This window comes from Lygodium microphyllum, chromosome 16 (genome assembly GCF_053477565.2).
Source record: "Lygodium microphyllum isolate KBCC chromosome 16, Lygodium_microphyllum_v1.1.10, whole genome shotgun sequence".
In the NCBI taxonomy this organism is placed as follows: domain Eukaryota; kingdom Viridiplantae; phylum Streptophyta; class Polypodiopsida; order Schizaeales; family Lygodiaceae; genus Lygodium; species Lygodium microphyllum.
In genome coordinates, this window is record NC_141150.1 from 82,951,887 (window position 1) to 82,967,796 (window position 15,910).

The following is a 15,910-nucleotide window of genomic DNA, read 5'->3' on the forward strand; positions in this document are numbered from 1 at the left end:
TGGAATCTCGGCTCCAACCACCAGTTGATGTCCATCAAACATCTTGGCTACTGTTGGGAGAATAGTGCTAGCCCTCCTTCACCCATCCACTGGGAGATGTGGTCTGCAACCTGGCCCCTCACTTCCTCCTCTATCTGTGTCATCGTCTAGTCTCTTGAATGAGAGGTCTGAAAGAAAAAAGTATAGTTTGGTCCATTCGGTGGTGCTAGTAAATAGACCTTTCCGCTCCTTGACTTGCGGACCACGAAGATCCCTAGCTTCAGAGGTAGTGGAAACTCTCCGCGCTCCGCAACTCTCAAATAGGACCATAGACCACTGTGGGAAAACTCAACTACGCCTGTCAAGGGAAAATGCGGCGGGTGGCAAGGCCAGATGAGCTAGTGGCTGTGTGGGGAAGGGGGGGGACTAGGCTCTTGGTGAGGAGAAGATATGGGTGTGTGAGGCTCGTCACCCCTTGTGGAAAGGGGGGGAATGTGTGGGGGGGGGGGACTTCACATATGTGAATTCCTCCACTATGAAGCCACTATACCAAGGAACCATATAGATAACCCCTTTCGTGGAGGCATAAGGTGAGCTATCCACTAGCTCATGGGCTGCATCTGCAGAGGTGAGTCGAACCATGAAGATCCCTTGACCCATGAGAATTGCCTCCGCAATCAACAGTGTGCCAATGCGTAGCGTGGAGTGAAGCCAATCCCGAAGCTGGGCCCTAGATGGAGAGTGTGCTATAAGCTGACCAAAGATTGCTGTTTCTTTCAGTTCCAATTTTGTGGTACGGACGATTAAGAGTTGTTCCTCGGAAAGGAGGACGTGCAAGGTGTTTGACTGGGGGGCACTCGTAGAATGGACCAGTGTTTCACCAGAGGTTTTCATTGTGCATCCTTGTTTAGGACCTACCGAGCTAGTTGCTGTGCTATCAAGAGGGGGGGGGGGGATGTTACTGCAGAGAGGGGGGAGCGGGTTGGGGCTATTTACAGGCACTGGTGGTGGAGCAAGCGAGGTAGCAGACATCGAAATGGACAAAAGGGGTGGATGTTTCTCATAGGTGGCGGCGGCTCACTGGATGTTGGCGGCAGTGAGCAAGAGGGAGGTTGAGGGGGCAGCTTGGAGTCGAGGAGAGGCCGAGTGATTGGGGAACGGTGGCGAGGAGGGGGCGAATGTGCAGATTGCTTGGCGAAAAGGGGGATGCATGGCACCATGGGGGGGCAGAGCGAGAGAAAGGGGGGGGGGGTAGTGTGGGGGCGCAACTGTGGTAGCAGCAACAACGACTTTTTGGTGATGCCTTTCCCGTTTTAGGGTTTAAGCATGTTTTGGGCTTGTTTAAGAGGCTTATTAGCATGTAATGTATTTTTTAGCTCTATATCTCCTCTCAGGCCCAAAACAAGGCTAGATAGTAGAAAGGAAGGACAACCCATGCTTACCCCAAGGCGTTCCATCTCAAAGTAGCTAGGGCATCGGACAAAGGGTGCATGGTAGATGCCTAGTGGCCTACCAGGACTAAAGAGGCGATGGTTATCTTAGTAAGGGAGTCCAAGTAGTTACCTAAGAGAGACTGGGCATTGGAGAAAGGGTGTACATCGGTTGCCCAATGCCCTACCAAGTCTTGCTAAGGCGGGTGGAACCACATTGAACTTTTTTTCTTTCTTTGGGGGAAAATGTACGATTAGAAATAGGTTGTGATTGATTAAGTAACTATGCTCATACAAAAGGGATGGTTAAATCCAACACACCTTAAAACAAACAAGCATACCCAACCACTTGAGGGTGCCGATGATGAGGGAAAAGGTGATGGAGTGGTGGTGTGGTGTAAGAACTGCTAGTGGAGACAGCTCATAAGTGCTTTGCATAATGAGATGCATAGTATGCTATATGCTAAGAATGCTCATGTAGCAGGTGCCACTTGGGCAGTGTTCCTCATTGAAAAATTGTTCACTTGGGCAGTGCCACTAGAAAGGGCCGAAATAAAATCCCAATTAGTCTTATTGTTAGAAAGGGCCGAAAGGGATAAAGGTAAAGCAGAGGCCTCAGATATTCCATCTTCATCGAAAGATGTAGATGTGACTATGCGAGACCCAAGAGAACCCCACCGAAAGCTGAGGGATAGCCCAGTGTTAAAAGACATGAAACCCCCTCAGTTTCATGGGGAGGAAAAAGATAGAAACAAAGACACTATCTTTAACTTTTTCCAAAAATGGGCGGATTTGCACAAATTAAAGAATACTCCACCACATATTTAAGCACTGGAGGCTAGTTTAACCTTGGGACCAAAGGCATATAAATGGTGGAGAACTTTAAAGGAGGCAAATAAAATACCTGAAACTTGGGCTCAATTTGAATTGGTCTTTCTGAAAGAATTCCTTCCTGAGAATGAAATGGAAAGAAATTGGGAAGATTGGGATTTTGTCAGACAAAAGGAAAGACCTTTGCTGACATATCTTGAGGAATTGGAAGGAATAGATGAATTTCAAAAGACAAGAGGATTTATAAGGGGAATAGATAAGGCTTGTAAAAAGAAAGTGAAAAGGAGTTCACCTAAGATACTTGAAGAGGCAATTAAATTTGCATTAATCAATGAAGATAATACGTGTCCAGGTGCACTCACTAGTCCCACCGACACAGAGCCCAAGACTAAGGAATCTGAGGCCTCAAAATTTGTAGGCAAATTTAAAAGGAAAATGCCATTCCTTAAGGGTAAGAAACAACCCTTTGAAAAGAGACAATATGTACGGCTGAAGCTAAGTCAAGATGACTTTGATAAGGCTAAAAAAAAAAGACCGTGTTTCAATTGCCTATCCCCTAACCATGTTGCTTGGAATTGCCCTCAAAGAAAGAAGGGGGAAGATAAAGGAAAGGATAAGGACAAGGGCAAGGGAAAAGAGAAACAAATCCATGTAGTGTAGACCTTGGAATTAAAGGGGCATGAAAAGTATAAATCTTTAGAGGTCTTGCACAAGGATATACAACACACGTGTTGTATGTCAACTTCCATGTGGCAACCTACAGAGGGTTAGAGTCATGATTGATCACTCTGCCACTCACAATTTCATAAGTTATACACTTGTCAAAAAGTTGAAACTTCCCCAACAAAAGAGTGAGCATCAATATATTGTTCGTATGATGCGAGGTCAGGATAACAAAATATGGGATCAATGGTATCCAATTTGGAAATCGAGATCCAAGGATATAAAGATAAGCTTGATTTCCAAATTATGGCCAATATCGTTGAAGGGAGGGAGTGGCTATGGGGTTTGGAACCATCCTTAAAGCGTAGTTATCATCATAATTCACAGGAATTTGAAAGGGATGGTAAGACTTTTGTGATTCAAGGTAAACATGAAGTATGTGATAACCCTTTGATGTATTCCCTTGAAGTACAGAAGTTGATGAAGAAGGAAGCTTATGAGGTATACATGTTATGGTCCCTCTTTGTACATGACACTTTTACTTCTTGTAATATAAAGCAACAATTTTTTTATGGTTGTGAGTTGAATGTAAATAATGAATTAAGTGGTTTGTTAGATGAATTTAAAGATGTGTTTCCATCTGACTTACCTAGTGGCCTTCCACCAGATAGGGGTGATGTAAATCACCCAATTGACATAGACAGAGATACACGCCCTGTTTCTAAACCACCTTACAAGCTAAGTGAAACACAACACCAAAAAGTCGAAAGACAAATCAAGGATTACCTTGATAAGGGGTTTATACAACCCAGTAATTCATCTTGGGCTTTGCCAATTTTATTGGTGAAGAAAAAAGATGGCTCTATGCGACTTTGTGTTGATTATAGAGCACCTAATAAGATAACGGTGAAGAATAAATTTTCTATGCCGAGAATGGAAGATCTTTTTGATCAATTACAAGGGGCAAAATTCTTCACTAAGATTGACTTAAGATCAGGCTATCACCAAGTAAGAATTAAGGCCCAGGATGTTCCTAAGACAGCATTTCCTACTAGATATGGGCATTATGACTTTTTGGTGATGGCTTTTGGTCTCACAAATGCACTAGTTACCTTTATGAAGCTGATGAATAGTGTGTTACGGCCCTATCTAGGACACTTTGTAGTAGTCTTCTTGGATGATATCTTGATCTTTAGTAAATCAAGAGAAGAACATTTGGAACATTTACGGTTAATATTCAAAGTGTTAAGAACCCATTCCCTTTATGCGAAGAAAACTAAATGTGAATTTTTTGCACAAGAGGCCAAATATTTGGAGCATATTATCTCGAAAGAGGGAATGAAGATGGATCCAGAAAAAGTAAGGGCAATTATTGAACGGCCATCTCGAAGGAACTTGGAAGAGCTACAAATCTTTTTAGGTTTATCTAGATTTTATCGAAGTTTCATTCGAGATTATGCCAATTTAGCTATTCCAATAACAGACCAACTTCAAGGGAAAGGGAAGAGCTTTAATTGGGGAACAGACCAAAATGAAAGTTTTGAAAAACTTAAGGTAGCTATTGCTACCGTCCCAGTACTATTAATTGTGGATCGCAATAAACCATTCCTGGTTGAAGCTGATGCCAGTGATAGGGCAGTAGGCGCGGTCTTATTATAAGAGGGTCGACTAGTTGCTTTTGAAAGTAAGAAATTAGACCATGCAAAATGGTTATTCCGTTTATGAGAGGGAGTTGTATGCAATAGTACATGCAATGAAGAAATGGAGGTACTATCTGTATGGTGCCAAACTTTTGATCTTGTCGGAGCATGAAAGCATTAAGTGGCTTAATGACCAACCAGATCTACAAGGGCGTAAAGCTAGATGGGCCAAACTCCTCCAAGAGTTCGACTATGAGATAAGGTATAGAAAAGAAAAGTACAATATAGTGGCTGATATGCTCAGTAGAATGCCCATTATAAATGAATTGAGTTTTACTCAATTCTGTTCTGATTTGCTTGAATCGTTAAAAGAGAAATGCCAGGTTGATGCGGCATATTCCAACATATGGGAAGCAATAGAAAATGGGGATCTAAATGGAAGGGTCTCCACTGAGGAAGGAACTTTTGAGGATGTTCAACAAGGAAATGGAGCATCAGGGGTTGTTCAAATGGAATTCAAGTGGAAGAATTTTACCATTGATAATGGTTATGTACTCTACAAGGGTAGGGTATGTGTCCCGAAAGATGAAGAAATAAGACGTCAGATACTCTTTGAGTGTCATGATACCCCTAGCGCGGGACATCTAGGAGTTAATAAGATTTATAGTCTTATTAAAAGGCAATTCTATTGGCCTGGAATGAATAAGGACGTCCTTGACTATGGGATCAAATGTAATAAATGCTAGGTTAATAAAGCTGAAAGATTGAAAATGGGAGGACTTCTCTACCCATTAGAGATTTCTTCGGGAAAATGGGAGAGTATCTTTATGGACTTTATTGTCGCGTTACCTAGAAGACAAAGGGGGCACGACTCTGTGTGGGTGATTATGGATAGGTTAACCAAAATGGCTAGGTTTATTCCAACTTCAACTGATGTTAAAAAACCAGAATTGGCTAGATTGTTCATAGAGAACATATGGCGATTGTATGGCCTTCCAGAAAATATAGTTTCTGATCGGGATAGGAAATTTGATAGTCAATTTTAGCGTACTGTATTTAGGAAGTTGAATACTAAACTTAGCATGAGTACGGCGGAGCACCTGCAACTGATGGGCAAACTGAAAGGGTTAACCAAATCCTTGAAGATATGCTCAAGGCATATGTAAGTAAAAGACAAACCAATTGGGAAGAGTATCTACCAATAGCAGAGTTTGCATATAATAGTTCCAAGCACTCTTCCACTGGATATAGTCCATTTATGCTAATGTATGGGTTTCATCCCAGAGCTTCTCATACAGCAGGATTGCATAAGGAAAAGGTTCAGGCAGCTAAGGATTTTTTGGAGGATATGAATAATATGTTAAAATTTGCTTAATAAAATATTAAGAAGGCTCAAAATTGAGCTAGAGCTTATGCAGATCCTCACCGAAGAGATATCTCCTTTAAAGAAGGGGAATTGGTCTATCTTAAGATGCCTGAACAAACTAAAACCATGAAAACGGGACGATGTGCAAAGCTGTCACTGAGGTATTGTGGTCTTTTCACAATACTTAAAAGGGTGGGAGAATGGGTTTACAAGCTCCAACTACTGCTGGTAGTAAAACACATCCAGTTTTTCATGTAAGTAAGCTAAGAAAGAAGCTGGGTGATATGGATAATCTAATCTGAAATGATAATATTGAGGAGCTATTAGATAACCAATCTAATCCACATGAACTAGAAAGAATTATAAATGTTCGTAACAGACGAACAAGGAATACTATTTATCAAGAATATGTGGTCTAATGGAAAGATTGTTCGGAAGAAAGCTCAAAATGGGAGCGAGTAAGTACTTTAAGGAAAAGGTTTCCCAATTTTCAGTTGGACCTTCCAAGTATCGTTTTCGAGGACGAAACCGATTCTTAAGGGGGCGGAAATGTTATATTTATGGTGTAATACTTTGGGGAATAAGTGCGAGAGAAGACCGTCCGGGGGCCTTGGGCACTCGAATGGGGTCAAGGGGAGCCTAGGAAGTGAGTGAGTGCAAAAATAGTATAACTCACCTTAAGGAGACGGCTGGTAGGAGACATGAGGATTGAGGAGTCGAGCCAGTACTTCCTAGACGTGGCTAGGAGGAGAAACAGAGAACGGTCTTTCGTGCTTTAATGATGTATAACAGAGGGGGCACTACACAGAAATTCCTCGCATGAATCATTGACGGGCACCTTATAAAGGCATTCTTGGCTGTTACAACAAGAGTGGTAGTGCTAGGAGATGGATAAGGTGTATGCATAGTGGATCCGAATGTGGGCATCGATTGACTAGGCATGGATATGGTAACCCACATGAGGAGCCCATGGATGAGGGATATGGACACGTGGAGCAGAAGATGGAAATCCTTGTGTTGGGAATAAAAGCCTCATGCCTCTAAATGTGCTCGGGTGTGAACACACCCTTACCACTTGTACTCACACATATATATCTATGTAAAAACCTAAAGGTGCTCTCTCATCATAGTACCTACAAACGTGCATACTCTTTGCTCTACTCTCTCTCACTCTGTCTGTCTCTCGCTGTGCATAACGATTGACTGTCTTGATTTTCGTGCCTAACCCTCTACTACAAACTGGTATCAAAGCTAGCAAGAGACAACTGCAGACATTGTGGTTAGTCGCAGGTAGTGAGGACAGTCGACATTTGTAGGCATTGTAAAGAGGCGCCATGTGAGACTTCAGCGAGGAGACAGGTCATGGTGGGCAGGCCACGACGGGCAGCGGACAACGTGTGCAGCAGTTGACGAGGGTAGTAGTCGGCGCATGACGGTACAGAGCGTGACCATCGGGCAACAGACGATGGGTTCATGGCAAGTAGGCATAAGCGACGTCCAGTCGGCGACCTGCACGGGGTCAATAGATCCCATCACACCTTTTTTTTCAAAATCGTTAAAAAAAAAGAAAAAAAAATCAACTTCCACACCCCTTTCTTGACGAGGTTTCGCATGCTAGGCACAAAAGGTCAGAATTGTGCAATTGTGGTTCAAAAAATTTGGGGCTTTTCCCAGATTTGAGGAATGTAATGCACGACAAGCAACTTTGTCTCAGAAATTGCAGGAATTTGTGACATTTTGTCCTCGACATTTGGGGCTTTTCATGTACATGCACAAATTGGGGCTTTTGCAGTTTGGGCCCTGTGCATTGGACCCTGTGCAATTTGGGGCTTTTTCATGTACATTGGACCCTGTGCAATTTGGGGCTTTTGCAGTTTGGGCAAAATCTGTGCAGCATTTGGTCATTTTATGTACATGCAGGTTGAATTCCATGCAATTTGGACATCAACACTTGGTAAAATTTGGGGGTTTTGCTGAAATTGGTCTATTTTGGTAAAATTGACCTGTTGTATGCATGACAGAGAAAATGCAGACGTGTGGTTGATGCTTTGAGCACAAAAATTTTGGGGCTTTTGATCATGTGTGTCAAATTTTATGCCCGTGGGTACATGTACAACAGAAATTGCAGCTAAAATTTGGGATTTCTCATGTAATGTGATGCATATGCACTTGGAACAACTGTAATTAGTTGGATAATGCTGTAGCACATGGTTTGGTGCTTCTGAAATTTTAATTACAGATCTGAAATCTGTGCTTCTACGTGGTTATTTATTGTTGGTTGGTACTTGTTTGTACCTTGGTCACTTGGGTGATAGTTTTGGGCTATATAATGATTCATTCTGGATTTTGACATTTTGTTAGTTTGTTTTGGAATGAGAATCATGATGTTGCAACTTGACTCAGTCGATATTGTACATGAGCTATTTACATGTTTGTTTCAATTTTCTTTGTGTGATATGTATGACTCATAATCTTTGAGGTCTGAACCATAATATAGCTTGTCTAAAGACTAACTTTGACATAAGTCAATAATGGATCATGGATATTTAATGTATTATTCTCAATTGACTCTCATGTATTATCACTCAAGCTTGATTGGCCTTTCTTTGTTTGAGAGAGAGCTCCATAGAGGTTTAAAACCTCTTTCCCTAGTTAAAACTATTAAAAGATCCCTATATATAAAAAAACGTGTTTCTTATTTTACCCCTCCCTTGAAAGAAACTTACGAAACACGTTTTTAATGTCTCGTTTCTAAACGTTTTTGATGTTCCTAGCTGCTATGATCATAGAAACCCGAGAAGAAGGTATTTGAGACAATATGAGTTAGTTACGTGGCGTTTGTGTGTCTTGTGCAAAACCAAGCTCTCCACAATATCTGTTGGATACTCTTTATAAGAGCATCGGCTCTGATGCCATGTGTGAAGAAAACTGCTACAGTTTGCACTAAGGTAAAACAGATAGTATGACCACGATTGAAACACAAAGAAACTGACAATGACTGTGCAGAACTCAAACCATAAACACAAAACTCAAAACTCAAACACAGAAGCAAACACAAACAGAAGAAGAGAGAGAAGGACTTGGAAGTCCTTTTACGGAAAAAAAAAAGGACTTGGAAGTGAATGAATATTGTAAATGAATGTAAGAGTGTATAGATGCTTGAGGGCAGAGTAGAAGAGTGTCAGAGAGTGACGTCCATCGGAGATGGATCCCAATTGTGTGACCACTTGTTGGAGTGTGGAAAAAGAGGAAATTGCAAAACGATGATGGCAGAAGGGAATGGATCACCAAACGCAATCATGAGAAGCTGTGACGATGGAAGGCGGCCCCCATACGAGTGTAAACACAAGTTGTGGATGTCACCTAGATGAGGAGCACCAGCACCTGTCGCCTTGAGGAAGAGACCCCAAACACAAGTAGCTGGAGTGTGTAAGAACAATTGCATGGCTGGTATGGGACCAAACACAAGCTATAGAAGGTGATGAAGATGCTAGCAATGGCTAGAGGATACCAAATGCAGCCTGGAAGGGTGTCTCCTAGTGGGCAGCAGCTGTGGAAGAAGACACCAAGCACTAGAGATGGAGTGGTAGTAGTCACAAAGGCTAGACAGCCACGTGGAGGTAGATTGATGGCTGAAATCTGCATACAAGGTTGAGAACCTTCAAAAAGGGATCAGCCTGAATGGTGGGCAGCTTGCCTATTTATAGATGTGGAAGGATCCTCCCAAATTAGGGTTTCCATTGAACTCTTTGTGCACCACTTTAGGGTTTTTACTCGAAAGAGAGCATTTTTTAGTATGTTTTGAGGCTGTTGAAGTGGCTAATCAGCATTATTGCATGTTTTAGCTCAACAGGTGGCAATGCCAGCCATGTGGTGGCTAGTGGGGTGGGCGCTGGGGGCAGCAGTGCCAGCCATGTGATGCTTAGTGGGGTGGGAGCTGGGTGCAGTGGCTGGGGTGAGGACAGATAGGACAGAGGTGTGTGAGCTGTGGTGTGGGCAGCTTGAGGTGGGGCTGTGGGAAAAGTGGCACCGGTAGGAAGAGACAACAGTGCTGAGGCAGAAAGTGGCCGGAGCTGGATGGATCAGCAGCTAGGTGGAGGGACTGTAGTGATGAGGTGTAGGAGGTGGAGGGACTGTGGTGAGAGGAGGACACAGCTAGGGCTGGTCAGCAGTGGTGCCTTGTGTGGCACCCCCCAAATGGGGAGGCTCAATGGGCAGTCTCAGAGGCTCAGGTCTTGTTTGTGTGATATGGTAAAGCTACAAGTGTTGAATGAGTGCATTAGTCTAATAGTCGTTGAATGAGTGTTGAAATGCTGCATGGATGCACTGTATCACTGAGCTAGGATTGATTAATATAGGACTGTTGTCAGCTTACATTTTAGTGGCCATTTACTGGAAATCCTAATATGCATATATGTGAATTCAAGTAGCAGGACAGGATCTAGATTGCAAGAGTGCCGAGCGATCAACAAAAGCTAATTGGCCTAGTTGCATCTGATGGAAGCAAATGTGTTATGAGGCAAGTATAGAGCTACAAATTAAAATTAGATGTCGCTTTCCCTAGATACAAAATACCTATCTGACATTGTGCTACAAGCATGGAGCATGCTTTGGCAGTACATGGTGCTACTGTACTAGTGTGGGGCTGCTACAGCTTTGGGGTTTGTAGGCTTGTGGGCACCTTGATCAAGCCTGGGGATGGCTCTAAGCAGGTGGGCGGATCTATGGCCAGGTTGCATGCTCCTTTTCTTTATATCTTGTTTACTTTAACACTTGGCTTGGAAGCACCTTGCCAGCAGCATTGATGAATGCATGGGGAAACAAGTGTCAATTCGTCCAACAACAAACAAGTGGAAAGCTGCATTAAGCAAGCATTACCTGGTAGCTTGTATATGGGAAAATAAGAACCATTATGCTGAGTGATGCAAAGGTAGAAAGCATAACTTTCATAGACAACCTTTAGAAGAAAGTCCAGAAATGTATGTAGCAAACCATAATTTTTGTAGGTGGGGCTCATAAATTTGACCAGATGACAAAAGGGGGACTCAAAGTTTAATGTATAGTGCCAAGTACTTGCAGCAATGAAAGCTTTGAAGCAAGCAAGAACATCACAAAATACTAGTATAACCATAAGCAACATTGTTGAAGATTGGCAACAGTTGATTCCAATAATGATGGGTGGGGAGGCACTTGACCATGCAGATAATGGTTATTGAGATGAGAGTTTGATCATTCAGGTTTCTGCCCTCAGTCACATAGGAGTGAAGACTGCAGTGCTATTGTCATAGAAAATGGCAAGATCAGAACTAAAAACAGCACTTGGAACATGTGAATATTGACTATCATGGTGAATCTAAAGTTCAAAAGCAGACTATTGAGAAAAGTCTAAATTAGACAATGTTAGCTGCTTGTTTAGAAATTTACACCCAAAACCTTATTTCTTAAATCATTTCAGCACAGTAACATATGTTTGTGGTTTTCTAAGTTTGTTATAAAGAACCTTGGATCAATTCCACAACTTTGTACTTCAGAAATTTTACGAAGCATAGCAAAAGCATGGAAAAATCTGTAGATCCTTGATGTATGTTAATGATTGGCTAGATCAATAAGAATCCTGAATAACGTGTTTGAGTAATTTTCAAAAGACTAATTCACATATTGTATCTTGTTCTGTGTAGGACGAGAACCAAGAGAAGTCAAAGCAAGGGTAACACCTTTTTCCTTGATGTCGGTTGCATGAATGCTCAAGAGAGATAAAGTCACAGTTTTTCTCAATAAGAAGTATCTAATTGCAAAGTTCATGATGCTTTTTGCAACTTAGTTTACCAGAAAAATGTCATATTAGATATTAGGATTTCATCATCCTTGCTTTGATGGCTCCACAATAGTTGATTCTAGGTCACCGATTCTCCTTGCTTTGAAGAAGACAAAAGTCCTTGCCTTCTCAAAGTCTGTGTAAAGCTTCCTCTCCTTTTGAATAATCTAGTTCGTATGTGCGTGCGTGTGCATGCATGCATGCATGCATGCGTATGCACGTGCATGTGTTTCTATGTCTGTGTGCTGTATGTGCATTTGGGTCCGTGTGCATGCACATGCACATGGAGAGAGAGAGAGAGAGAGAGAATCTACATAAGGATAATGTGGCCTATGAGATAATCTAGAGTACAATTTAGATACACAAGCATGCGCGTATGCACACACACAAAACTCAATTGGTTAAGTTGAACATTGTGGTGATTAGGTCTTTGTTCAATTCCTACATTCTGTATGGTCATTTAGTGGAGGAGGATGACTTGCTAGACCATTTTCAGTTGTTATAGCTGTACCTTGATGCTTTCCAGTTAGAGTCAACTTTAGTTTGGGATTCTATCAGGTTCAAGAGAGCAGGGGTCCAGAGTATTACTTGATGCTTGTGAGGGAGCTAGCACCTCCACTCCTCAGTGATGGACAGCTCTAGATGTAGTGGATCTCCGAAGTATTCAACATACATTCAGGGTACTATAGTTGACAATATGTTTGCCAGGAGATCACTATTCAGTGTACTAGTCATTATGTTTGGTATGCAAATGGATATGGTTTTCACTGTAACTTTGAAATTGTACATTTGCATTTATTAATGATCATCAAGGGGACTGATGAATGAATGCTGGTTTTGAGTGTATGATCATTAATATTCTGTGGTATTCAGTTGGTTTTATGGACAACAGCATATGTTATGATGCCATTGATGTTTTAGCCATGGTTTATGCTATGCTATGGTTTGATTTTGCCAGATGAGCTGAGCTCATGAGAAATAGACATGTCACGTGATAATTTGGCAATGTTTTTGAGACTCTTTATGAGTCTTATGTTATGTTATGTTGGTTGGTAATTTTCAGCATGTGTTGGGCATATGGAATGGTTGAGCAGTAGTGCATAATGTTGTGCTAACTACGATGCCTTGTTGAAATTCCAGTCCACTATTTTGCTTTTGATGCATCTGGCAATGCAATCGAGGACGATTGCAAGGATTTTAAGGGGGAGGGCTACCTTGAGTAAATGTATTTTTGAAACCTCACTTAACATGTGGATTAATTTTTAATCATATGTTTAAGTAAATGTTACACATGTGAGGTGTAACTGGGGTTAGAGTAAATTTACGAGCTTGAGATGTGAAGAAATCATGGGATGGGAAAGGCAAAGTTGCTATAAGTTATGCTGCATAGGTACTTGGTGGTGTTTGGTGCTAGTTGTTGGCCTAGGTCATTCATTTGGCCGTAAGTGTCAGTTGGTGATATTAGAGAAGCGGCATTTAATGGTACTTAGATCAATTTGATGGTCAAAGATAGCACAGAGACACCCGGGAACGGAAGTTGCCTAGCCAATTTAAATTGGTTAGCCAGACTATTTTCTTGGGCATCGAAATAATTATTAGATTAAATTTTCAGTATTTAAAGACTGACAATTAATATTTAATTATGGATAATGTTGGAAAAACCATTTGAGAACACTGCCATTTGGCAAACTTGCCCATGAAGGTTGGTTGGGAGGTTGAAGAATAGCAAAAATGTGACCATTCTGCTGTTGTGAATGGTGGGGAGTTGTTGGAGCTGATCAGGACTGCTTTTCCTCCATTTTCCAGCAGGAAAGCGCAGGTTTTAGTTGTAGATGACAGCCCTTGGGGACCCCCAAAGTGCAGGTTACAGCAGTTGGGCTGTTGGTGGCAACATTTATTGTAGGCAACAGCAGTGAGAGGATTTCCAATAGCAGGTGACAACATCTACAAGCTGTAGAGACATGGCAGTAGCAGTAAATGATTGCTTTTTTCAATTCTTCATGAAGAAAGTATGAAATTTCTCTCTCCTTAGCATTCTTTATCATCTCCTAGCCTTTCTACATCCTTACTCTAAAGATTACAGCATTGAGATCACCAGAGATTGGAAAATTCAGATTTCTCTGCTGTAAACTCTAATTTGCTAGAAGAAATTAGGGTTTAACAACAACCTCGAGAAGTGTGTCAGAAATTAGAAGCTCCAAGTCTTCGATTCAACATGGCCGAAGCTGTTTTCAATCAAATTCAAGTGGAGGGGCGAGAAAATCAATGAATTTGGGGTATTTTTCATCTCCATCAAAGCGGGTGAAGGCCAATTGGCTGCCCGAATCAAGGGGCAATTTAGATTGAAGACTTGATGGTCATTTTGGATAGCAAGGGGAGTTGGAATACCAAAGGGATTGGAAAAATCCCATTGTACATCGACTTTTTCTTCAATTAAGTTAAAGAAATACCAAAAGGGCGCTAGTTTTGGGGTCAACAAGGTATCCATTGTCCAAGATTATGAGTTAATTTGCATTTCTTAGTTTTGTAATAAATGTTGTTGCTGCTTAGTTTTGTAATAAATGTTGTTGCTGTAATTAAGTTGTAATTAGGGAATTACCACCCATCCATGGAAGGAAGAATGGTTTCATGAGGCCTGTTTAGTGGGAGGGACAAATGCATTGCCTTGTGGGGAATTGCGAATATTGTCTTGTGCTTTGAAGATAGGCCATACTTTATTCTATGCTCAAGGAGCAGGGTAGTCAGATGGCTCCCAGGACTTGGATCGGGGGACATATTTTGGAAATTGCTGACATGTTGCTTGGGGAGTATGTGCAACATACTTTGAATAATTGCAGTGATTGTCATGGACATGCCATGATCGAGTGTACGGATTAATTCTTGCTCATGCCATATGAATTCACATCCCATACGAATGCACTCTTAACGGGATATCCTCGAGCCAACCATGGGAACCCATCCTTGCCATGTCATCATAGAATCTTCTAGAAGATATGCCATGTCATGGCCTGCATTATTGATGATGTCATCATGGAACATTCTAGAAGATCTTTAGCCGCCCTTCAATACCTTAAGAAGGAGAGGGCTCACCATAGAGCTCCTTAGTCTTGCCAATGCCAAGTCTTGGGAGCTCAAGGAGTCGAGACCTCCAAGTAACTTTGAGTTCCAATTCTAGTTATTGTTTAGTCATGGTATCTACTGTTGTCTTATCTTCCATTATACTCTTGTTGTCTTGTTACCTTGTAATCTCGCAGTATGAGATCTTATCTAGTATTGTCTTGTATCTTGTTCATCCTTGTCAAGGGAGATTATGTAGTATCCATACCTACAGTCCTTGGTTGTGGGATCCTTCATATCCTATTGAATCTTGTTGTCTATATCTACAGTCTCGGGTTGTGGGATTTTCCGTATCTTGTTAAGCTATCATTGTACCTTGTGTCCCTATGTGGGATTATCTTGAAATCAAAATTCTTTTAATAAATCTTGCATCTAGTCTAGTCTCTCGAGCACAGTTTAGTGCTCCCATAACAGTTTGGCAAGACTACTTTCTAGCCCTAGTGAGCACCATGGAGGCGACCCTTAAAAGAATTGTGGCCTTCCTTCAAAACCTCCAACAACAAATTCAAGACTTGAATGAACGATAAGCGCAACTTTAAATAGAACACTCTATGCATCTAGGCTATGCGCTTCAAGAGATGCAAGACCAAATTTGAGACTTGCAGAACAATAGAGGAAGTGATTAGATGATTTCGCGTGTTTATCAACTCCCAACAAGAGAACCCAATATTAACATGCCAGAGAAGTTCAATGGTGATTGTTCGAAGTTCAAGGGATTCCTGCAGCAAGTAAGCTCTATATCCTCATGCAAATGGATAGGTATCCAGATGATGCTTCCAAGGTGGGATTCATTGGGACTTTGCTTTGTGTCAAGCGTTATCATGGTCTGGCCCCAATCTTGGAAAATAATATACTAGTACTTCATAACTACGAGTGATTTCTTTGCGAGCTCACTTCCGAATTTGGAGATATGGACATTGGTCGTGTAGGAAAAACAAAACTTCGGAAGCTACAACAAGGTAACTGCCCTACTTCTGCTTATGCATGTGAATTTAGGAAATTAATTTGTGATCTCAGTTGGCATGAGGAGTATTTTATTTAGCCAATTCAGATGGGGTTTTCAAGATGG

General features: G+C 41.6%; 1 protein-coding gene across 3 annotated transcripts in view; it reads left to right on the forward strand.

Annotated features, from left to right (window-relative positions):
• The window catches only part of LOC148023043 (P-loop containing nucleoside triphosphate hydrolases superfamily protein), a 127,754-nt gene that overhangs the window by 74,548 nt on the left and 37,296 nt on the right, over positions 1-15,910 (forward strand). For 2 of the 3 annotated variants that reach the window (XM_087696045.1, XM_087696044.1), the window contains exon 11: positions 11,588-11,616. The exons of the other annotated variant lie outside the window; for it this stretch is intronic. In XM_087696045.1, coding sequence (XP_087552171.1) covers positions 11,588-11,616 — 29 coding nt within the window. The remainder of the gene's footprint in view (positions 1-11,587; positions 11,617-15,910) is intronic. 3 annotated transcript variants of the gene reach the window in all.